The sequence below is a fragment of the Neovison vison genome, chromosome 1 (genome assembly GCF_020171115.1).
Source record: "Neovison vison isolate M4711 chromosome 1, ASM_NN_V1, whole genome shotgun sequence".
NCBI classification, from domain to species: domain Eukaryota; kingdom Metazoa; phylum Chordata; class Mammalia; order Carnivora; family Mustelidae; genus Neogale; species Neogale vison.
This window is the reverse complement of record NC_058091.1, coordinates 112050502-112074787: the sequence shown is the minus strand read 5'-3', so window position 1 is coordinate 112074787 and position 24286 is coordinate 112050502. Positions and strand designations below refer to the sequence as shown.

Sequence of the window (24286 nt, the reverse complement as noted above, 5' to 3'; positions counted from 1 at the left end):
CAATTACATTCTTCAAAAGTCCTCAATGGATGGGGAAACCAAATTGTAGATTAAGAGAAAACTAATGAAAGCAGCAATTACACATACTATGTTTATGATGATTGGCAATAAAATGGAATAATAATTCACTTAATCTTTATCTCTAGTTCCAAACCTCCAATTAATTATGAATTATCTCCACTTGGATATCTCACATCAAACTCAGTATATCAAAATGAACTAATCTTCAATTTCCTTATTTATTCCAACATTACTAATATTTGTGTAAGTCAATAAGATTTAAAACTTCAATATTATCTTTTACTTTTTTTTATTAAAAATACCCAATTTGCAAAAAGTAGAGCAATGAACCCATATGCCCACTACCCATTTTTAACAAAAAGATTTTTGCCATATGTGATTCATCTATACCTTTTCTTTACTGAGCCATTTCAAAGTAATTTTAGATATCACATATATTAATACTTCAATATATATATTTTAATGCTTTTTCAGTCTCATCCTCCATATGGAATTAGTCATTAAATCCTACTATTTTTCCCCAAAATGCCTCACAGAAATTAATAACACAAAAATAAAAAATGTTAAAGTGAGTAGTAGAATGATTTTTTAAATGTCTGATTTTTACCCATCCTGGTGTCCACACGTCTTGCAATGTGACTTCCAATAAAAAGTGGAATTTAGTTCCCTATCCTTAAATCTGAGCTGGCCTTAAATGTTGTTTTGGGCAATACAATGTGGCAGAGATGACAATATGCTAGTTCCAAGCCTAGGCTGTAAAAGGTCTTGTAGTTTGTTTCTCTTTGGACCCTAGCTCCTCTGCAAGAATAAGCTGGAGGATGAGAGATCATAAAACAGAGCTGAGTTCACCAAGGTAAGGCCATTCTGGAATAGCACCCAGCCAACTTGCCAGTTGAGTGACAGACTTGTGAGCAAAAAATGTTTATTGTTGTGATGCCACTGAAGCTTTGTGTTTGTTATTAGCTGCATTACTGCGACAATACATAAATAACACGGAAATATCAGTAACCAAGAAATAGTGTGCACCATAACAAAAATTTAAAATATATGGCACTGAATTTGGGACCAAAGTAACAGTTACAGTTATGCAAGAAAAATGAGTAAATTGAGACTTAAAAAATGCTAACCCATTTTATACAGTGATGAAACTTTTGGTAAATACACTGTCAGCAATAACTTAGAAGAAGTCAGACAATGTATCTAAGAAACTTTGGGACTTGAGCAAGCTAATTTCCAGGGAGAATGCTGAACATGTCAATTGGTTACTCCTTGTTAAGTATAATAAAGTGCTGCCAGAATGGGATGAGCTAAAGAAAGAACTGGTTATTTTGCAAACAGAATCTGGAGGGAATATACATGGACCAGGACTTGTTACACTGGAAAACAAAACTGGTTTTCATTTTCAGTCTCCCTAAAGATTTTTTTTTTTTGCAATTTTTTTTATTGTTCTCAAGAAATAATTGCATTTGTGCCTAATTTGGGGTTCCTTCATTTTGTCCTGTTTCCCTTCAAGAAGTCCCACCGAGTGGTCTAAGCTTTGGGTGATTTTCAAAATAAAATGCTGCCACAGACAAACATAATTTCAAAGGAGTGGCTATAAATCCCTTTCTTCAAATCTCTAGAGAAATTAGAGCAGTGTCTAAGTAGACATTCTCAGTATGACAAAACGGCTTTTAGGAAGTTGAGGGGTATGATCCCACAGAATTCAGATCCATAAATAGCAGTGATTATATCTAGAGAATAGTCATGTCTCAAAAGACAATTGTGGGTGTAGTTTTCAGAGCTTGGAATGAACTGTATCAGACATACAGAAACCTCATATAATTTTTTTTTTTTAAAGATTTTATTTATTTATTTATTTGTCAGAGAGAGAGAGGGAGAGAGAGCGAGCACAGGCAGACAGAGAGGCAGGCAGAGGCAGAGGGAGAAGCAGGCTCCCTGCCGAGCAAGGAGCCCGATGCGGGACTCGATCCCAGGACGCTGGGATCACGACCCGAGCCGAAGGCAGCTGCTTAACAAACTGAGCCACCCAGGCGTCCCAACCTCATATAATTTTTAAGTAAGTTTTTCTGGCCTAAGAACTACCAGCCTAGACTTCTGGACTAGCCTTATGACTAGCTTAGCCAACAAAATTGAGTGGAAGTAATAGTGCCAATTCAAGAAGTCCTGCATCTTCTGCTCTTTCTTTGACTTCTGTTTCTGCCATGAAAGCAAGCCCAGCCTGTCCTGCTGAGGAGTGAAAGACCATGAGGAGTAAAGCAGAGCACAGTCACTTTTATTTTTTAACAAGATGGCAAAGTCAAGACAAGCTAGAAATAAAACAAAACAACTACAAAAACCAAACAGAAAATCTCTCTCACCGTACTAGTGATAGTCACAGCTTCATTACTATGACTCATAGTGCAGACCTTCAAGCACCTGTGTTACTGCAAACTCCTCTGAACTGACCCCTATGCTTCTATTTCTTCTACACAACCATCAGTCTCCTATAACAAAATCTTCATCATGTTAGTAAAGGCTTCTTGTAGTAATAGTGATAATTTCTTTCTTACTTGGAAACCACTGCCCAAATCCCTACTGTCAACTCTTCTCCAGGCATTAGGAGACCTTCACAAATACCTCTTTCTTTACTATCTTTTCTTCTGCAATTCTCCTGAAGAATATTCAATCTCCTAAATATTCTTTAAAAAACATGTTAATTCCTATTTCCAAGACTTGATTCATACCACTCTCTACTACCAAAAGGGTTTTTCACTTTATCCTTTGCCTATACAAGTCTTTTTTTTTTTTTTAAGATTTTATTTATTTATTTGACAGAGAGAGAAAGACAGCAAGAGAGGGAACACAAGTAGGGGGAGTGGGATAGGGAGAAGCAGGCTTCCTGCTGAGCAGGGAGCCTGAAGTGGGGCTCTATCCCAGAGCCTGGGATCATGACCTGAGCTGGAGGCAGACACTTAAGTGAGCCACCCAGGTGCCCCTTTTGCTTATTCAAGTCTTAAGCATGATCCTATTTCTCCATAATGCATTTCCTAACATTACTAACCCAAAAAGATATCTCTCTATTCTGATTCCTAGAGCACTTTCTATATATACTTCTTGAAGACTTATCATTTTGTGTTCCCACTTAGCTGTTTTGTGCATATATTTTATTTTCCCTATACACTATAAGCTTTTACAAGCAAAAATGAGATCTTACACATTTTCACAGAAGTCCCCTCAATGCCCAGTACAAATTCATAAACATATATTACATATATCTAGCATCATCACTAAATCCACTTGAATAATTCTCAAACATCTATTTAAAACTAAAATTTCTCTAAGAAAATAATTATTTGAATACACCTCATTGTTTCCCTTATATATGCTGGAATGTAAGTATGTAATTAAATTTAAATGAAAACCTGTACCTCATTTCTTATGCAAAATATGCAATTTTCACATTAAAATACATACCCTCTCTGAAATAAATCCACATTGTAGAACTTGTTTAGCTCTACAGAGAATTCTACCATTGCTTGAACTTCAGTCATTTTCAATTTATACTCAGAAGACAAATCTGGTAAAAGTCGGGGAAAAAAAATCATGAGAAGCAGAATGACAAAAATGCCAACTTACAAAACACTAATATTCAAACATATTTCAAAGTATGATTAAGTAGGCAGAAAATAAAAATGAAGCAAATTAATTCAGTGTACCTAACTTAGCCTGTCCCAACTAAACAGCACCAGAATCAACTACATTTACTTACCAATTATATACTTGCTAAATAGCAATAATCTATAATTTAAGATTTGTTCTAATAGAATGCATTTTCTAAAGATTTGTTTCCCTTTGTGACATCTATGTGGTAATAAATAATAAAGTAAATTGCTAAAAGAAATGCTTGACTTTATCACAGATAAAATAGTAAAGAAAAAAATTAAGTCACCCTAATTATTCTCTTTAGGTTCTACACTGTACATCCAGGCAACTCCAAAGTCATGAAGAGAATTAGTACTCTTTAATCCCCATTTAAATTCATAAAGGTTTTTTCTGCTAGGTGAAGTTCTTAAATTACTATTTGTTTTTAAATTTCAAAAGAAAAATTCCCCTTATTACAAAAGCCCAAAGTATTCATTTAAGGGATTTAAAAAAAAAAATACAGACAAGCAAAAATAAAAACATTCATAATTCTGTTCCTTGACAGAATATATACCAACAATGCTTTGGTATATATTCTTCACCTGTGTGTGCTTTTGTAAAATTTCTATAAAAATGGGATCAAGCTACATGTACATTTTATAATGATTATTTCATCTAATTTTTTGATGAGTCAATAAATGTACTTTTACAACATTATTTTCAATTGTTTACTATCATACTGTGAATATTATAACTTAAACCATCTTCTATTGTTGGGTATTTCAGTAGTTTCCATCTTTTCACTATTTCAAAAAAGTACTCTAACAATCATCTTTATCAATAATATGTGCTTTAAAACACAATTCAGAGTAAGAAAGTGTTGAAAGACAATTCTCTAGAGTCTTATGTTTCCACATATTTTGCAAGCAGACCCTGACTACCTCTGTTTCAGACTATTTTTCAAGGATGCATGATCAGCAAACTGCCTTAGAAGTCAGATATAGTGTCTCATACTGGAACAAAGGGCAAATTTGTTTACTGTCCCTTTAATAGATATAGTCTCCTCCTGAGGCGTAAGTCAGGCAAACTTTTTATCCATTTTAAAGATCCAGGTCCCATTAGCTTAGGGTTCCTCTCCTATAATACAACCTACTGATATGCAGGTGTTGCCTGGTCCTGTAGCTACTGCTACTACTATTCAGTATAAATCAGCTTTTTCTTAAATCTAAGAGTCTCATGTCTTCTGCCCACATCCATGGCACTGTAGCAGCCTAACATTGTTAGCTTGCAAGAAGATAAAATCTCAGACCTTTCATAGTTTTTGAAATAGTTCTACACAGAAATTCAACAAATATTCTGATCCACTGACAAATACAAAAGAAATCACAGATTCTTACCTCTGCCGGTTAAAGCTTCATTTTAACATTATGAAATAACCAAACTTGTACTTCCAGTTACTGCTCCTAATTGAAAATATATTGTTCCCCCTATGAAAAAGAAAAAAATTACATCTCAAACAAAATAGACATAAAGAAGTCCATTTTAAGGAAACTTAGGCTTCATTAGTTACTTAACAATTTATCTAAAAGATCTATATTTTGCATAAAGCTTACTCAAAATAAGTTTGAGATTTTTCATTCGGTTTCACTGATATCAACATCAAGATTCACTGATGTATATTTTAAAGGACAAAAATAAGAGTATTTTCTTAGTTCAGTGTTTCAGAAACAATTTTCATGAATACTCAAAATATTCTAAGTTAATTAATTTTTAAGATGTAAAACTTACTATTTTAAAATAACTTCTTAGGTAGAGGTAAGTGATTTCTGGAGCTATATATATACATATATATGATATATGATATATACATATATATGATATATGATATATACATATATATGATATATGATATATACATATATATGATATATGTATATATATATGAAATGTGCATATATATGATATATGTATATATATATGAAATGTGCATGTGTACATCTGTACACACACCCACACGCACACACACACTTGAACTATTTAAATTATACTGACAAAAAATAATGTTTGGATATGCTATGGATAGTTTTGTTTGTACTCCAAACTTATTGCATAAAGAAAAAAATCTCTTCCCCTTGGTAAAACTACCTTAGATACTAAAAACGTTAGAATAAAGATCATATTCACTCTTCTTCATAGATTCTTTTTCTTCTCTCCATCATGAACACATAGACTTTACCAGCTTAAATAACTGCTATTTCATTTTTACTAATCTATAACTGACATACATTAATATATTAGTTTCGGGTGTACAACATAGTGATGTGCTATTTTTAACATTACAAAACGATCACTTCAGTAGTTTTGATTACCATCTGTCACTATATAAACTTACAATGTTATTGACTATATTCCCTATGCTGAACATTACATCCCTGTGACTTATTTATTTCATCACTGGGAGTTTATACCTCTCAATTCTCTTCTTCTATTTTGCCCATTTCCCCACCCACAACCCCTCTGACAACCAACAGTTTTTTTTTTTCTCTGTATTTGAGTCTGTTTCGTTTTGCTCATTTGTTTTGTTTTGTAGATACCATATATAAGTGAAATAATGTGGTATTTATGTTTCTCTATCTGACTTATTTCACTTAGTAAAATACCCTCTAGGTCCACTCAAGTTGCTGTAAATGGCAAGATTTCATTCTTCTTTATGGTTGAGTAATATTCCATTGTACTTACACAGCACATCTTATCTATTCATTCACAAACGGATACATAGAATTGTTTCCATGCCTTGGCTATTGTAAATAATGCTACAATGAACACAGGGATGCATTTATCTTTTGGAATTAGTGTCTTCATTTTCTTTGGATAAATATCCAGAGGTGGGATAACTGGATCATACAGTATTTCCATTTTTAATGCTTCGATGGACATCCATACTGTTCTCCACAGCACCAATTTACATTCCAACCAATAGTGCACAAGGGATTCCTTTTCTCCACTTCCTCTTCAATACCTGTTATCTCTGGTCTTTTTGATACTAGTCATTCTGACTGTTGTGAGGTGGCAGCTCATTATGGTTTTGATTTGGGCTTCCCTGATGACAACTAATGTTGAGCATATGTTTATGTGTCCGTTGGCCCTCTGTATGTCTTCTTTGGAAAACTGTCTATTAAGCTTTTCTGTCCATTTTTTAAATAGGGTTGTTTTATTTATTTATTTTTCTGTTTTGTTTTGCTATCCAGTTGTATGACTTCATCTACATCTTGGATATCAACCCCTTATCAAATACATCATTTGTAAGTATCTTCTCCCATCCAGTAGGCTGTCTTTTTGTTTAGTTGATGGTTTCCTTCATTGTGCAAAAGCTTTTTAGTTTGATGTAGCCACTTGTTTATTTTTGCTACTGTTGCCACTGTCTGAGAAGACATATCCAAAAAATATTAAGCCCAACGTCAAAAAGCTTACTGCCTACGTTTTCTTCTAGAAGTGTTTTGGAAGTCTTCAGTCCATCTGGGATTATTTTTGAATGTGGTATAATAAAATGTTTCATTATTCTGCATGTTTCTGCCAGTTTCCTCACCACCATTTACTGAATAGTCTGTCTTTTCCCCACTGTGTATTTCTTTCTCCTTTGCCACAGATTATCTGACCCTATAAAATGGGTTTATTTCTGGGCTCTCTATCCCGTTACATTGATCTGTATGTCTGTTTTGTGCTAGGACTATACTGATATAATTACTATCACTTTGTAGTATAGTTTGAAATCAGGACACATGATACCTCTAGCTTTCTTAAGATTACTTTGATGTGTGAGGTCTTTCGTTGTTCCATACAAGTTTTAGGGTTATTTGTCCTAGTTCTGTGGAAAATATCAATGGTATTTTGACAGGGATTGCAGTGAATCTGTAGATTGCTTTGGGTACTATGGACATTTTAACAATAATTCTTCTTCTAATCCATGAGCATGATATAGCTTTCCATTTGTTTGTGTCATCTTCAATTTCTTTCTACAATGTCTTGTAATTTTCAGAGTACAGATCTTTCACCTCCTTGGTTAAATTTATTCCTCAGTATTTTATTCTTTTTAAACATTTATTTATTTTTAAGATTTTGTTTATTTAAGAGAGAGAGAAAGCACGCAGGCATATGAGTGGGAGGAGGGGCAGTGGGAGAGGAAGAAGCAGGCTCCCTGCTGTGTAGGGAGCCTGACATGGGGCTTGATTCCAGGACCTCAGGATCATGACTTGAGCCAAAGGCAGACACGTAACCTACTGAGCCTCCCAGGTGCACCTTTTTTTCTTTTTTTTTAAAGATTTATTTATTGAGAGAGAGAGCGCCATGCGCGCTCACACACATAGGAGGAGCAGAAGGAAGAGAAGAGATAATCTCAAGCACACTCTGTGCTGAGCGCAGAGCCCGACTCAGGGCTCATTCCCGTGACCCTGAGATCATGACCTGAGCCAAAACCAAGAGTTGGACACTTAACCAGCTGCACCACCCAGGAGCCTGGTATTTTATTCTTTTTTGATGCAACTGTAAATGGGATCGTTTTCTTGGTAGTGTATAGAAACACAACAGATTTCTGTGTATTAATTTTGTATCTTACAACTTTACAGAATTCATTTATTAGCTGTAATAGCTTTTTACTGGAGTCTTAAGAGTTTTCTACATGTAGTGTCATGTCATCTGCTAATAGTGACATTTTTAAGTCTTCTTTCCAATTGGGATACCTTTCACTTCTTTTTCTTGCCTAATTGCTATGGCTAATACTTCCAGCACTATGTTGAATGAAAGTAGTGATCTTTTTAAAGGAAAAGCTTTAAACTCCTCACCACTGAGTAAGATGTTAGCTGTGGGTCTGTCATATATGGCCTTTATTATGTGTAGGTACCTTTCCTCCATAAATAATTTATTGAAGTTTTTATCATGAAAGTATGTTGAGAGAGAGCTCCATATTTTGGGCATCCCTCCCAATTGAAGAGTTCTTGCATCTGGGTAGGATCCAGGGTGCACACCCTCTTTCCTCTCTTATATTTTCCCTCAGCACTTAACTCCATCTAACAAACTAAAGATTTTTTGTTTTAGTTTTTATTATGTTTCCCCTCTCACATGTAAGCTTTATAAAGGTAAGAATCCTGAATCCTCTCTTCATAGCTATATCCTCACTGCCTGACACACAGTATATACTCAATTTAACATTTAACAAAGACTTAATAAATTAACATTGAATCTTCCACAAGCACTAACTGTTATTATTTTTCTACTTAAATACAACCAACCTGAAAAAAGGAATTACACTGATACATGAAAAACAGAGACATACATGAATAAGCTTTTATAATAAACTTTTATTTATAGTAATATCCCTTTACCAGCATATCTTCTAGGTCTGTTAGCAACTTCTCTTGCTCTTCTTGTACCCTGCTGTCTTTTTTGTTCTATTGTTACTGTCTAATTTTCTTCAAGTCCATCTCTTTTTATTGATTATTCCCTAAGTAGAAATATATAATACAGGTACAGATATATACAGTGTGATGCTGATAAATCTGATTTTCATTCCCCCTCAAAAAACAGAAAACAATTATTTTTATGTTTATGTTTATGTATTGGTAGAAAAATTCCAAAGAAGAACTAAAGGAAAAGGAGAGCAGGCAAAAAGAGAAAGGCAAGAAAAACCAGAGGACTCTCGGGGTCAAAGTGGATCTGTCTGATTCTTTTTTTCATAAACTCCTCTTTTGGGGCGCCTCCTGGTTCAGTCATAAAACATTTGCCTTCACTCAGGTCATGATCCCAGGGTCCTGGGATTAAGCCCCACATTGGGCTCACTGCTTGGCAGGGAGACTGCTTTCCCTCTCCCACTCCCCCTGCTTATGTTCCTTCTCTCGCTGTCTCTCTGTCTGTCAAATAAATAAATAAAATCTTTAAAAAGTAAAATAAGTAAAATAAACTGCCCTTTTTCCCATCACAGGGAGCAACTGCCACTCAGGTACAGCCAATTCTTATTGGCTCAGCACTGTCAGAGGCTTCTAAATTTTCAAAGAGAAATTGGAAACTTTTTTCCTAAAGGTGAAATCTCCTAAACTTTAGATGTTGTCAACTAGTTAAAAATAAACAAAAACAAAACAAAACAAAACAAAACCTGTGTAGTTCAAATCAAATTCATTTACAGGGCAAATGTGTTCAGAGTTTGCAATCACTCACACAAATTCTTATGCCATTCAGATCCTCCTTGGGAAAGGACTTTTCATGAAACAGAAAAATCCTGTCTGCCCTCTTTTAAGAATGAAAGAAGGTGAAGAAAAGCCTTCTTTCCTTTTACCCAGAGGATGCCTGCAGGACATCCTCTGGGTAAGGAACTCTCTGCTCCACAACAAGCCATGGATTTCATAGCCTGCTTGCTGGCTTAGAATCTGTCACTTTAACCTGAGCATTTGAAGCTATGGGAATAAACTGACTTAAACTGAAACTAAATTGTTCTTTCTGCTCTTCTGGAGCTGGCAAAGTAGCCTAAACGGAGTAATTTGAGAAGGGCTTCTTCTTGGGCCATTTCCTAGGTCCCTAAGAGAGAATTTAGCTGAGTAAACGACAAACTCCAATCCAAAGAAGCCAAAAGGGAACCTCAAAACAGAAACCGATTCTGATACTAAATGGGAAATTAATACTAAAAGTCACTTATACTGACAGGGAGAATAATCTGACCATCAACTAGTAATACCTCAGTAAAAGTTAGCTTACTTCCAAAGAAACAAAGTTACCTATTACTCTGAAAGACATTCTTGCCTCTCTATAACTGCTCTAACACAGTGGCCACTAGGCACATGTGGCTATGGGACAATTAAAATGTGACTGGTATGACTGAGGAACTGAATTTTTAATTTTAAAGGAATTTATATTTAAATCCAAATTAAATATAAATTTAATTTATATTTAAAATACAGTAATTTATATTTAAATCCAGTATAAAATATTTTTTCATTGAACATAACTTTATTGTTTGATAGGGCTATATTTTACTTTAACTGTTAAAAATGTCATAATGCTAACTGAGATACACTCTAAGCATCAGATTTCAAAGATAGTACAGAAAAAGAACATAAGTGTCTCATTAATTTTTTTATACTGAACACATCTTGAATAATATTTTTGATATGTTGGATTAAGTAAAATAAATTATAAAAATTAATTTTACCATTTATTTTTAGTTTTTAAAATGTAGCTACTGGAAAGTTTTAAATTACACACACATATATCTATTGAATGTGTATGTTAGTCTAGGAATACCAAGCCATCTCTTTAACTCCTGGAATGCATAGTAACTGCCCCAGAAATAACACAAGGTACATAAAAACCATGCAAAGTTTCTAAGACTATAGACATGTTCACTCCAATCAGATTGGTTGAGAGACCACAAAAGGGAGTCCAGGTATGGATATAGGGAAAAATGTGGGAGATACTCCTTCATCATCTACACTAATCCTAGAACAACAGCTAACCACTAACCAGTCTGAACTCAGTCTGACTTCATGAGTGTTACCAGAAATCTAAAAGGATGTGGAAACATCTGAAACTAAGAGGCACAGCTAACAGGTTCCTAAAGATGAACTGGAGACCACAGGGGATGATCAGATCCTCTCACCGAAATAAAAAACCTAATAGCCTTAACTCAAACTGTGGACCCAAAATAAATGCCCTGAGGATGTTTTCTTCTCCTAAGGAAGACAGCAAAGGACCTGAATGAATTGGAAACTCTAAGACACTCCCTTTGCCAGCTAAGGAATAAAGGGATCACTTCTACCAATTATAGAGCCAAACAGCTGCAGCTTCTAAATTCTATTTCCAAGTTAGCAGCCATGACACAAATGGGTTCAGAGCTTATAATACGACAGTCTGAAAATGATGCCTAATCTTATGCAGAAGATACTAAAGATACTACATAAGGCAAAAATCACCTATGGACCAACCTAGCCTTAAAAATCCTTTAGAAAGGCTCCATGTTGGCAATCAATATACCATTTCTCAATGAGTAAAATACATTCACTTTGTCTTCCAACTTTAGGAAAAAAACCAGTTTCTTCAGTGAACACTAGATAACACAGTAAACTTGCATTTAGTGGCCATATTGTACAAAAAATATACACATCTTTATATGTTCATATTCATCACCGAGAAACTCAAATTATGGTAGACATACAGGAACTGATACCAAATGAAGGAACATCACATTTAAGCCCAAATGGATGAGAGGTTCACACAATGACAGACATGTGGGGACAGAGAGTGGCATTTAGAATCTGGGACCAATGGAGGAAATAGTATCTTATATGTACAGTTAAATTTAAGTATGTTATATAGGAACATGATGGGAACAAAGAAGGAGATTACTTCAATCCATTTAATACTAGCTAGTCAGTTTTGTATCCATTTTCTTGAGCCTTCTCCTAATGAGTAAGTAGGAAACTCCAAATAGGGGCACCCCCAGAAGGCTTCAAAATGCCACTCTTACCACCTTGTGAATAAAGTATTCTTATAACAGTCAAGTTCTATAGCAAACTGAGAAGAGTAGAAGATGGGTCTCTTGGGGGAGGGGAGGTGCTCAGCTGCCACATTTTCTGAGTCCCACTCACTTAGGGCATAACTGAACTCCAATCCATACAGGCTCAGACCCTTGAAGTCTTGGAGCTAATCCTCACCAAGTCAGACCATACAGTAGTACACTGAGAACAATCAAACAGTGATACCTGGATTATCCTTGCATCTCTAATCCTGCCATCTCGTAATTCTGGTCATCTGAGATAGTTAAGTCTCCATTGGGTGGTTCAAGTCTAAAAATCTGAGCAATGTTTCTATTTCTTTTTTTCTTTAAAGATTTTATTTATTTATTTGAGAGACAGACAGAGATAGTAACAGAGAGCATGAGCCAAGGAGAGAGAGAAGTGGGCACCCCGATGAGAGGCTCGATCCCAAGACCCTGGGGTCATGACCTGAACTGAAAGGCAGACGCTTAACTGACTGAGAGCCACCCAGGTGCCCCTATATTTTTATTTTTTGATTAACATTCATTTCCCTTCTTATTTGGCCAAGGTCCTGACACCCTGCCCAGCTCTGTAAGCTCCCTCTTACAGGGGCTAAACACACTAAGTCACTGAATTACAACCTGCTCTAAAATGGCCAAGCCACCTGTCACTTGCCTGACTCTGAAGATCCCACCATTTGGACAGTTTTTAACTTTCTTTTTGCCTTCACAATTATCACACGCACAACACACTTGCATCAGCAACATCTCTCATTTTATAAAAAGTGATTCACAGTGAAGATGAACTTATCAGAATAATTACAGTAGAAAGGACATGTAAATTAAGGAAGAACACTGGTCTAGAAACTTTTGCTACCACTGCTGACTCAGAATTCTTGATGGCCTGCCATATGCTATAATGCCCAAATTATAGAAATATTTAAGAGAATAGAGTACTAAATTCTTTTAGAGAGAGAAGAGGAGACCTTCAGAAAGGAGGATAATGAGAACAACTTGACAGGCAAACTATATTTTAAAAACCTGTATGTTTCTCTATTGATATCAAATTACAGACCAAACAGCAGTATCAAATTGAAACCAATTATAAATATTCAGAACTTTTTGGAGTACCTACTATTACACTAGTAGTTTTAACTATGTTATTTCATTTAATTCTCACAAAAATCTGAAAGAACTATCATTACTCCACTTTACAGGTGAGGAAATTAAAGAGCAAAAAGTTTACACAACGTATGCAAGATCACAGTTAGGAAATAATGGAAAAAGGACAAAACCCTCAAATGTGCCAAACTACATGGCCTAAATTTTTTTTTTAAGATTTTATTTATTTATTTGACAGAGACAGGCATAGCGAGAGAGGGAACACAAGCAGGGAGAGTGGGAGAGAAAGGAGGCTTCCCACTGAGCAGGGAGCCCGATGTGGGGCTCAATCCACCTGAGCTGAAGGCAGATGCTTAACGACTAAGCCACCCAGGCACCCCACATGGCCTAAATTTAAACTTGCATAATTAAAAAGTCTATACCTGAATTGTTATAGGAATAGACTGAAAGATCTTCAAGTATAAAATAAATATGCCCCTACAACTGAAATCAGAATACAGCATTAAAATTACACTTGATAGGGGCGCCTGGGTGGCTCAGTGGGTTGAGCCGCTGCCTTCAGCTCAGGTCATGATCTTGGGGTCCTGGGATCGAGCCCCGCATCGGGCTCCTTGCTCGGCGGGGAGCCTGCTTCTCTCTCTGCCTCTGCCTGCTTGTGATCTCTGTCTCTCTCTCTCTCTGTCAAATAAATAAATAAAAAACCTTAAAAAAAAAATTACACTTGATAAATTAACCACATTTAATTTCCATGTAATTAGTATTACTAATTATGAAATCTTCAAATTTCTGACATTCCACACCCAAAAACAGGAAATCTGAAGTTTTAAATGCATTGTTCTCTCCTAATTTCTTTAAAATTTGGTTTTGAACTGTAGTTGTCAAATAAAAGAGAAATATATTATTACTAATCTTAGAACCAGCACTTAGATAAGAAGTAAGCATTCTCAAAACAAAACATTGTTCACTCTGGATAACTGTGTATGATAGAAAATCCACAAAAAAAATATTTTTTAAAACATAGAAAGAGGGCGCCTGGGTGGCTCAGTGGGTTAAGCCGCTACCTTCGGCTCAGGTCATGATCTCAGGGTCCTGGGATCGAGTCCCGCATCGGGCTCTCTGCTCGGCAGAGCCTGATTTCTCCTCTCTCTCTCTGCCTGCCTCTCTCCCTACTTGTGATCTCTCTCTGTCAAATAAATAAATACAAATCTAAAAAAAAAAAAAAAAACATAGAAAGAATGTTGGTGACTTCTGAGAGTATTCCCATGGTTGACTTATTACATGAGAATGAAGAGACAGAAGCTTTTATTGCTCATTATGGGACACTTAATGGTCCTCTTATATTATATTAACAATGAGAAATAAGATTTAGTGATTTAAAAATTTAATTTAAAAAATTAAAATTTGGGCGCCTGGGTGGCTCAGTGGGTTAAGCCGCTGCCTTCGGCTCAGGTCATGATCTCAGGGTCCTGGGATCGAGTCCCGCATCGGGCTCTCTGCTCAGCAGGGAGCCTGCTTCCCTCTCTCTCTCTGCCTGCCTCTCTGTCTACTTGTGATCTCCCTCTGTCAAATAAATAAATAAAATCTTTTAAAAAAAAAAATTAAAATTTAATTTATTGAAACCAGCTCATATAAACTTTTCAGGGACACATTCATGCCATAAATCAAATCTGCTAGTAATATAATACAGAATGCCACTGAATATATCATGTTATTATACACTTTAAAAATCAAGAATGGGGGCACCTGGGGTGGCACAGTCAGTTAAATGTCAAACCTTTGGTTTCGTTCAGGTCATGGTCTCAGAGTAGAGACTGGGCCCCACATGGGGCTTTGTGCTAAGTGAGGAGTCTGCTTAAGATTCTAGCTCCCTTTAAAAAAAAAAAAAAAAGATTCTAGCTCTAGCTCCCTCTACCTCTCCCTGCTGTATGCTCTCTCTCTAAAATAAATAAATATTTAAAAAAAAAAAAAAGAATATCTCAAATGATCAAAAATTAGTTACTTCTTTTGATATGAAGAGAAATTCATATCAAAAAACCACAATCGTTATCTACTACCTAGTTCAGGAATCTGCCCAGCATCCCTTAAAATATTTCATCTTACTGGTTATCTCAACAGACAAAGCTCAGAACTAGAACAAAAAGAATTACAATCCTCCCTCTGAAAAATATTCTAAGAAACAAACGATGCTTTCTTAGAAGTCTATGCTTTTTTGCTTTCTTTAGTCTACCAGTGATTTTGATGCCAGAGAGATCCATATTCTAATCCAGACCCACAAAATTCCAATAGAGTTAACATAAGGTGTTGTATTAACTTTAGTGTACCATATAGTGATTCAACAATTCCTTACATCTCAAGATTCTATTTCAATTTTTAGAAAAAAAAATAAATAAAAATATTGTCATTTATAGGCCATCAGACCTTAAAGGGAAAGTGCTGGCTTCCAATTAAGATCATCTTAGATCTTAGGTGCTGAGAAAAACTAGGGAAAAAGGAGACTGTGATTATTTCAACTTTTTATTTAGAATTTTTTTCTACTGATTACACTCCTTAAAGACATTTCTTTGGTTTTCCCTGCCTGAAGGTCTATTTCTATAAAAATGAGCCGTTGGCATTTTATTATATTATTATTATACTTTGATATAAGTGAATTTTACAGAATGGACTGGAGACAGCCTACATTCTAATCTTATCTTACCTGAGGAAAAGAACTAATTTTCAGTAAGCCTGAGGAAGAATGAGAATAGTTTTAAAATCTGGGGTCCTTAATTCCAAAAGGCAAAAGTGATAGCAAAGGAATATAGGCTTCCAAGGTCTGAAACTGTGACTGTCAATAACGCCTGAGCTTGCTGTTCAGACATTTACAGTTAGCAGTATTTCCAGCTGAAGACCATGACTTACTGGCAACGGGAGACATCAAAGAGCAGATGTCAGAGATACTACTGATCTAAAAACAATCATGAATGAAGCAGCTGCACCCTGTAAGACAACTTCAAGGGGATTTCAATGAAGGAATACTTCTAGGTCTGATTATATTAAGATTTGTAGCAAAAGGACATTTCGTAAAACTTAAAAGAAATGTTCCATAATACTATCAATTACAGACTTCTATACTGACAATATAATTTAGAAATACTTGCTGTATTATGGATAGTCTAAAGAGAATTAATCCCATGAAAGGGATATACTATAATTTTCTCAGAATGTTGTTTTGATTGAGAGAGAGTTCATAAAGATTGTTTCATCAAAATAAGAAGGAGGTACCTGGTATAATCTTGTATATTGGCCTGACACCTCTCTTCCTGTTAGGAAAAAAGAAGCTAATTTTTATTAAATTTAGCACATTATTGATAACTAAGTATGTACTTGTTAAAATGATGAAACCCACTGTGGGGTTGTTTCACTCTACTCCTTCTGAAAAATCTAGACCTACCTAACAACTTGTGCTTTCTAACTTTTCTCAAAAAGTCATTGGTTCATTAAGCTTTTTTTTTTTTTGTATCACCATTCTTATTATTTTTATTCATTTCTAAACTTTCTTCCTGACAAACAACTTGAAGAAAAGAAAAACAAAAAACACATTACTCATCTCAAACCTATACGCTCCCATGTTTATCCATTCACTTAAATACACACATGTATATATCACAAAACTCACTTTTAAGCAGTTTTTCCTCAATACATAGAATCAAAGCAAAGGAAATCCTTGCCCTTCCTAGTCCCTAAACAATGCCCACTGTCAAGAGTCTATATCTACAATAAACAAAGCTCAAATATAGGACAACAGAAAATTACAGAGGTAACCAAAGATGTATGAATAATTCTTACATCTCTTTTCAGTGTCAAATCCTGGCACAGGGCATTTTAATTCTATATACTGAATGATACAGCATCGGCTTAACTGTATATGAACATTAATATAAGGTAGTACACAGTTCACCAGCATTTTACTAGATTTTTCATAGAAGTCTCAAATTTAAAAATCTAAATTCCAGTTTGAGCTGGAATTTAACCAATGATACCCAGTCTAAAACAGAAGTAAAGTAGTGATATAGCAATTTTTGTCTGTGTTGGCCCTACATATATTTAATAAGGCTTACTTTGCTACTGAAAGATCACTGAGTGGCTACCTTTTTCACCCACTTATTATAGGTAGAGACAACTAGCTATAGAGGTTAAGTGGCTTCTACAAATTAATGTCATGAGTCATAAGAATTTAGATCTTCTGGGGCGCCTGGGTGGCTCAGTGGGTTAAAGCCTCTGGCTTCAGCTCAGGTCGTGATCCCAGGGTTCTGGGATCGAGCCCCGCATCAGGTTCTCTGCTTAGCGGGGAGCCTGCTTCCTCCTCTCTCTCTCTCTCTCTGCCTGCCTCTCTGCCTACTTGTGATCTCTGTCTGTCAAATAAATAAATAAAATCTTAAAAAAAAAAACCAAGAATTTAGATCTTCTGACATCAAGTTCTGTGCCTGTTGTCCACCACAAATTTCTCAGAGCACAGAAAACACACACACACACCAAAACCCAAAAAACTAACAAGAATTTGTAGGCATTTTTACTTTTTTAAATTGTTACTTAAAAATAAAAAGACTTGTCTTTGAAAGGTGGGAAAGCTTCCTTCAGAAACAGCAGTTAATTCTATTTGCATTGGAAAAATCATTTTTAGAAAATCTTAAAAGTTGAGTTCATCACCTCCTACCACTCACAACTGCTGGTTCTTCCAATAGAGGTGTGGCTTAAAGACACTAGATACTAAACTGTATTTCCCTCTACTTTTTTTTTTTTTAAAGATTTTTATTTATTTATTTGACAGGGAGAAAGAGAGATCACAAGTAGGCAGAGAGGCAGGCAGAGAGAGAGGGGGAAACAGGCTTCCCGCTAAGCACAGAGCCTGATGTGGGGCTCCATCCCAGGACCTTGAGATCATAACCTGAGCAGAAGGGAGAGGCTCAACCCACTGAGCCACCCAGGTGCCCCTTCCCTCTACTTTTATCTCTAGTATCAATCTGAATAAGAAACTTCACTTTTTTGCCTTGGTATATTCCTTGTATACAACAGAAACAGAAAAATTTAATTCCTACCTCACACAGACAATGTAAGAAAGAATTTACTGTTTGTGGACTACTTTGAGATTCCAGAACGAACAACTTTAGAAAAAAGACAACTTCACTGAAAGTATCTGCTTCAGCAGATGCCTTCAAAATAAAATACTATACCATTATTTATACAGAGAGCTTTTATGTAAATGAAAAGGGGGGGGCAACACTGGTTAGAAAGTTCTTTTCCCCAATTCAAAAATTTAATACTTCTGTTCTCACATATCTTTCATTCTGCAGGCACACTAAATCTATTCTTAAATTAGGGTCATGGTCTCAGGGTCCTGCGATGGAGCCCTGCATCTGGTTCTCTGCTCGGTGGGGAGCAGAGAGCTTCCCACTCCCTCCCCGCCCCACCCCGCCTGTCTCTCTGCCTACTTGTGATCTCTCTCTCTGTCAAATGAATAAACAAAATCTTTAAAAAAAAAATAGTAAATCATAGGCATTCATTAAAGAGAACAGAGACCCTCAGAAAAATGATGCAATAATTTGCAATAATACATAAAACATCAAATCAATAATGGATTTCATAAAATAAATTATTAAATTTCATTAAAGATTAGCTCTTGGACCACTGTCTTTACTGAAGGGCAATAAAATTTCCAAATTTTAAGCTTATGTTTGTAGGTCATCCTTTAACAAATCTTAACCCTTTATATTTTCATGAAGTCTATACTCATTGCTTCTTCTGACTCTTAAGGTAAACATAATTCTTAAAAATTAAAGGTGCAATGAATAAATGTAAGAGGCTTATTGTTACTGCCACTCTTGATAATTTCCAGTCAGGAGAGAAAAAAGATGAAGAGATTTAATTAAACTTTAAGATGAACTAAGAATACTAAGTAGACACCTAGCGTACGTAGGAAGCAGAAGAGACTGAACTCTTCAGAGATTTAATGAAAAGTTAAATAGAGAGTCTCGATTTATGCAAAAGCAAAAAAAAAAATCATTAAAAAAAAAAACCCCACAACGGTTTTAGAGGGGGGAAAGAAAGCGCCCAAGATTAAATACTGGAAATAGGATTATAATGGAAAAGGACGGGGGGGGGCAGGAGCCATTAAACGGAAAGCGATGAAACTGGGTACCAAAGACAGCTAAAATTAGAGAGTGAGGGCCTGCGAAGGTAAGGGGGGGGGGCACAGAATGAACTCCAGCGCAAACCGATGTTAAAGCAAACATACAACCAGAAACTCACAAAAGAGAACGAAGACGAAGTGCTGAAACGAGGAAAGAAGAGAGCTAAGGAAGAAACTGTTAAGAGGCAAACTTGGTCGGTGAGGGTAAGGAGAGTCGGGAAGAAGAGCCAAACTAGGGATGCACGGTGAGATGGGAGAAATTAAGGGGAGCAAAAAGGATACACTGCCTCAACAGGGAGACCAGCGGAGCGAAAGGGCACGTGGGAGGAGGGGGATGAAAGAGCATAACCACCAAAAGGGGATAAAGAGAGGACAGAGCCGCAGGACCGAGCTGACCGCGAAGGGCAGGCGACGTCTGGGTATAGGAGTGCGGTTCAGGAAGAGCCGGCCGAGGGACATGCCGCAGGGGCAGGGGCAGCAGGGAGCACCCGGAGAGCGCGACTCCGTGGTTCCTCGCCACCCGGAGGGCACTCTGCACAGCCGTCCCCACCGACCTTCAGCGGGCCCGGGGCCGGGCTCCGATCTGGAGCAGCCGGGTGAAGGGCTGGAGCGGGCGAGCGGGGACAAGGAGGAGGCCGCTTCCTGCCGGGCCCGTGGGAAAGAGGGAGGGGTCTTGGGTGTAGGGAGCCGGGGGAGACGGAGAGGACAGTTAGGGGCTTACCTTTCGCCCGGCTCGGCCTCCTCCACGGCCTGTCGGACGGAGGAGCTCGTTGTCCTGCTGGAAAAAGACGTCCCTACCCGGGTCAGCACCATCCCGCCCCGGGCCCCCTCACATCGCCATCGCAGCAACCGCAACCGCCGCAACGAAGGAGCCGGTTCGTCACCGCCGCTCGGTTACTGGCCCGAAACGGCCAGCGAGCATGCGCAGTCGCCCCAATCCCGAGGGAACCCCGGCCTGCCAGCACTACCTGCGATCAACAGGTCTTCTGCCCCGCGGCCCCGCCCCCCGCCTTCTCTCACCTCCCCACTCCTCCCTTGATCCCTCCCCTCTCGAAGGCGAGGCCCCGCCCCTTCCAGGCACTGAGCCCCGCCCCTCCCCCGGTTCCAAGCCTCTCAACCGCCGCTTTAGCTCCAGCGCCAACTGAGATTTCAAGAGATTTGTCCGCACTATTCGCCTCTCGCTCCCAAGTTCTCGCGAGAACGGGAGTTTTGCGTCAATAAGACGCGCGAGTCCCAGTAGAGGTGTCGTGCTGGGAGTTTAAAGAAACAAGTTAAGAGGCTGTTTTATTTTATGCTGAAGAGAAGGGTTCTGGAGGAGGGCAAAAGGAGGGAGCGCTAAACATCAGCTCTGTTTCTCACATTGTCCTTTGTTCTTCTGTCTTCTTGACCTCTTGGCTGCGGTCCCGGATAGAGAGCCCAATCCCTGCGCTACTCACCTTGCGCAGTAGGAAAGGAAGCTGCGGGAGTCCAGCTCTGGCTCGTGACTGCTGCTTTTAGGGACTCGTTGCATTTTTGGAGAGATACGGATGCTGCTATGGTTACTGCTAGGTTACTGATGCCCACAAAGGCGGGAGGGAGAGGATGAAGTGGTCTTTAGCTTTGAAATTTCATTAAAAGAAGCCTGTGATTTGGATACCCGTGAAAGATAATCCTTCAGTGATTTACTTCATCCCAGTTTCTGAATCTAATCCAGCAGAACCTTTTGTCATGCATGAAGTTCAGTATGTTAGTAAAGCACAGTTAATAGGAAAAGGAAATTGTGGCTTCAGTGTTAAAAGTGAAGTGGGAGGATGGGTAGTGTCGATTATTACATCTATTAGTGTACTTAATGGCACTGAACTGTACTTAAATGTTTAAAATGGTACATTTTGTATGTATGTTTTACTACAATAAGAATGAATTCAAAAGAAAAGTGTTTGTATTTATTTGGGAATATAGCTCTTCCGTGACTTAACGACAGTTATGACCTTATAAAAACCATCATAAATTGAAAATACTGTCGGAAATGCATGAAATAATCTAACCGACACAGCATCATAGGCTAGGCTCCCTTAAATGTGCTCAGAATATTTATTTTAGCCCCCAGTTGGGCAAAATCATCTAACACAAAAAGCCTGTTTTATAGTAAAGGTTGAGCATTTCTTGTAATTTGAATACTGAAATTGAAAAACAGTGGTTGTAAGTGTATTTTAAGTTGTAAGTGTACTCTCAGGATTGCATGGTTGACTGGGAGTTGTGGTTTGTTCCCTCTGCCCAGTATCGTGACAGAATATCACACTGTATTTTGCTAACCTGAAAAGAAGACCAAATTTCAAAATTTGAAGTTTAGTTTCCACTGAATGCTTATCACTTTCTTACCGTGGTAAAGACAGAAGTCTTAAGTCAAACCATGGTGAGTAAGGGACCATCTGTAAGGATGATGCCTTGCAGCCTAGGTCATTTGAGGAACAAGCTTTGAATATAATACAACCTCTGGTTTTTCTTCAGTTTAGTATGTATCTTTAACATGATTGTGAGTGCCCTGTTATCCTATGATAACCAGTATATTAGCATTTGCATCAATGATCTGCTTTCCTGGTTCCTAATCTTTTTTAAAATAACAAAATACCATTTTAATAACTTTCTCATAAGGATCTTTATTGTTTTATGATTTGAATTCATAGCCTCAAGACAAAGGTTTTTATATTTAGTTCTGTCTCTTAGAAAATATATGAAATATCCCATTATTTGCATTTCCGCATCTATGCCTCTCCTAAAATATACCTTGTGCCAAGATTTCTTCTCTGTTACGTGTTCTTTTTATTCAGATCACATTTTTAAATCATCTAGTGCCAGACAGTGTACTAATTTTGGAGGATACCAACATGAATAAAACAGAACTTGGGTGAAGTGTTTGCATAATTCCTTTATGATGTAATGTGTGTAGTCCAGAGATAGGTGCACAGGGAAACTACTGGAACTCAGAGGAGGAGCACTAATCCAATTTAGGCTGGGAGAGGTGATGAGTCAGGAAAGACTTCCAAGAGAAAATGATTCCAGAGAGTTAATAAAGTGGGAAGGGGTGTGTGTGTGTGTGTGTGTGTGTGTGTGTGTGTGTGTTTGTCTGTCTGTCTGTCTGTCTAGGGGGCAGGTAAAAAGGGAAAGCTATTGCTTGAACAAAACTATGCAATAAGAAACTATCTTTGCACAGAAGATCAGGTTATCTCTCCCTTACAAGTACACAATATTGGCTCAGCTAAAGATTGAGATGTGAGAAGAAATGAATATTGCAAATTTGGAAATAGCCTCATGGAAATATGTCTGTTGCCAGATATTACTTCACTAAGCAAGTAATGAATTTGCTTAAAATTTTCCTTCCTGGGATTTATGATCTTTAAAATATTCTTACTGTTTTCAGTAGGTCACTATCAACTTCAAATTTTAAATTAAAAAAATGATACAGGGGAGGTGAACCATGAGAGACTATGGACTCTGAAAAACAATCTGAGGGGTTTGAAGTGGCAGGGGGGGTGGGAGGTTGGGGTACCAGGTGGTGGGTATTATAGAGGGCACGGCTTGCATGGAGCACTGGGTGTGGTGAAAAAATAATAATGTTTTTCTGAAAATAAATAAATTGAAAGAAAAAGCCTCAAATACAAAAAAAAGGAAAAATTAAATTAAAAAAAGGAAAAAAAAGATACAGACAAAATTATTCCACTTTTTTCCAGAAATATGATTCTTTTGGACATTTCATACAAGGAATTCTAAATTCCTTTAAAAATATTTTATTTTTATGTTTGATAAGAAATGGAATATTCTCTAATTAACTGGAGTATTATAATATTAATAAAAATTAATAAAATAATAACCTCCCTTCTGGGGAAGTCACTCTTGTCTCTGTGTATAGATTTAAACATTTGTAGCTTGAGTGAGTGCCCATAGTACTCAAGGGTAAGTTTTTTAAAAGTTTCATAATTTTAACAACAAATATGAGATAGGGCAAAACAAAGTCTCATAACAGAACTTCCTTCTTGGGTTATTAACAGCTACAAACCAGAAAGGCGAATGTATTACTTCAGAATTTAATGTTGTAACATTATTTCATGACTTAATAGTCATGGTCTTTCTGGAGGAACTACCATATAAAACTCAGTTACCAATTTTTTTCTTCCTGTAATGTAATAGCAAACCATCAAAGTTTTTTTCTTCTTTTTAAAAATACTTATAATGTTGGTTGCTTGTGAGAAGGAAACGTGGAGCCTGAAGTGCTTGGTGAAGGGAGGAAAGACTGTTTATTGTATATTCTTCTGAGTTTGAACCTGGTGAATATATTCAAGGAAAAAAATGTTCAGTCTGTGTGAAATAGTTTCTAAAATGCTTACACAATAGTCTTGAATAATGATATTACAGAAAAAAGCCTGATAGCTACATAACTGATTAAACTGCAAAAAATTTCTTTATACAATGTGAAAGGAGCAGTCAAGCAGTGACTTTTGAGTTGCAACTCAGATCATCTGGATTTCCCAGACAGAATGTCTGCTTGGATCATTCAGCGAGAATCTGTCAGACAGCAGACATTCCTCCCACCACCATCCCACTGAATCATTCCTGTAAAGTATAATTATCTAGTATCAAGTAATAGTAATGAAATGATTTCTGCATTATTCTCTTCCTTATATGCTTGAAGCTTGTTTTTTAAAAAAAGAATATTTATACTAGTTACCATTTGATCTGTGATAGCAAACATATTAGAGCAAAAAAATCTCACTTTTCTGATGACTCGGGCATTCCTATCTTGAATACTGATCTTTAAGCCAACTCCACTCAGAGAGCTTCTGCTTCATATCAGACCTCAT

General features: G+C 36.9%; 1 protein-coding gene across 8 annotated transcripts in view; it reads right to left on the bottom strand.

Annotated features, from left to right (window-relative positions):
* FAM135A (family with sequence similarity 135 member A) overlaps positions 1–20483 on the bottom strand; it is a 125629-nt gene extending 105146 nt beyond the window's left edge. For all 8 annotated transcript variants that reach the window (XM_044253914.1, XM_044253921.1, XM_044253966.1 and 5 more), the window contains exons 1-3: positions 20173–20483; positions 5043–5132; positions 3478–3580 (exon numbers count right to left, since the gene is read on the bottom strand). In XM_044253914.1, the coding sequence (XP_044109849.1) occupies positions 3478–3554 (77 nt within the window). In that variant the 5' untranslated portion in view covers positions 3555–3580; positions 5043–5132; positions 20173–20483. The remainder of the gene's footprint in view (positions 1–3477; positions 3581–5042; positions 5133–20172) is intronic.
* Positions 20484–24286: the final 3803 nt, after the last annotated feature.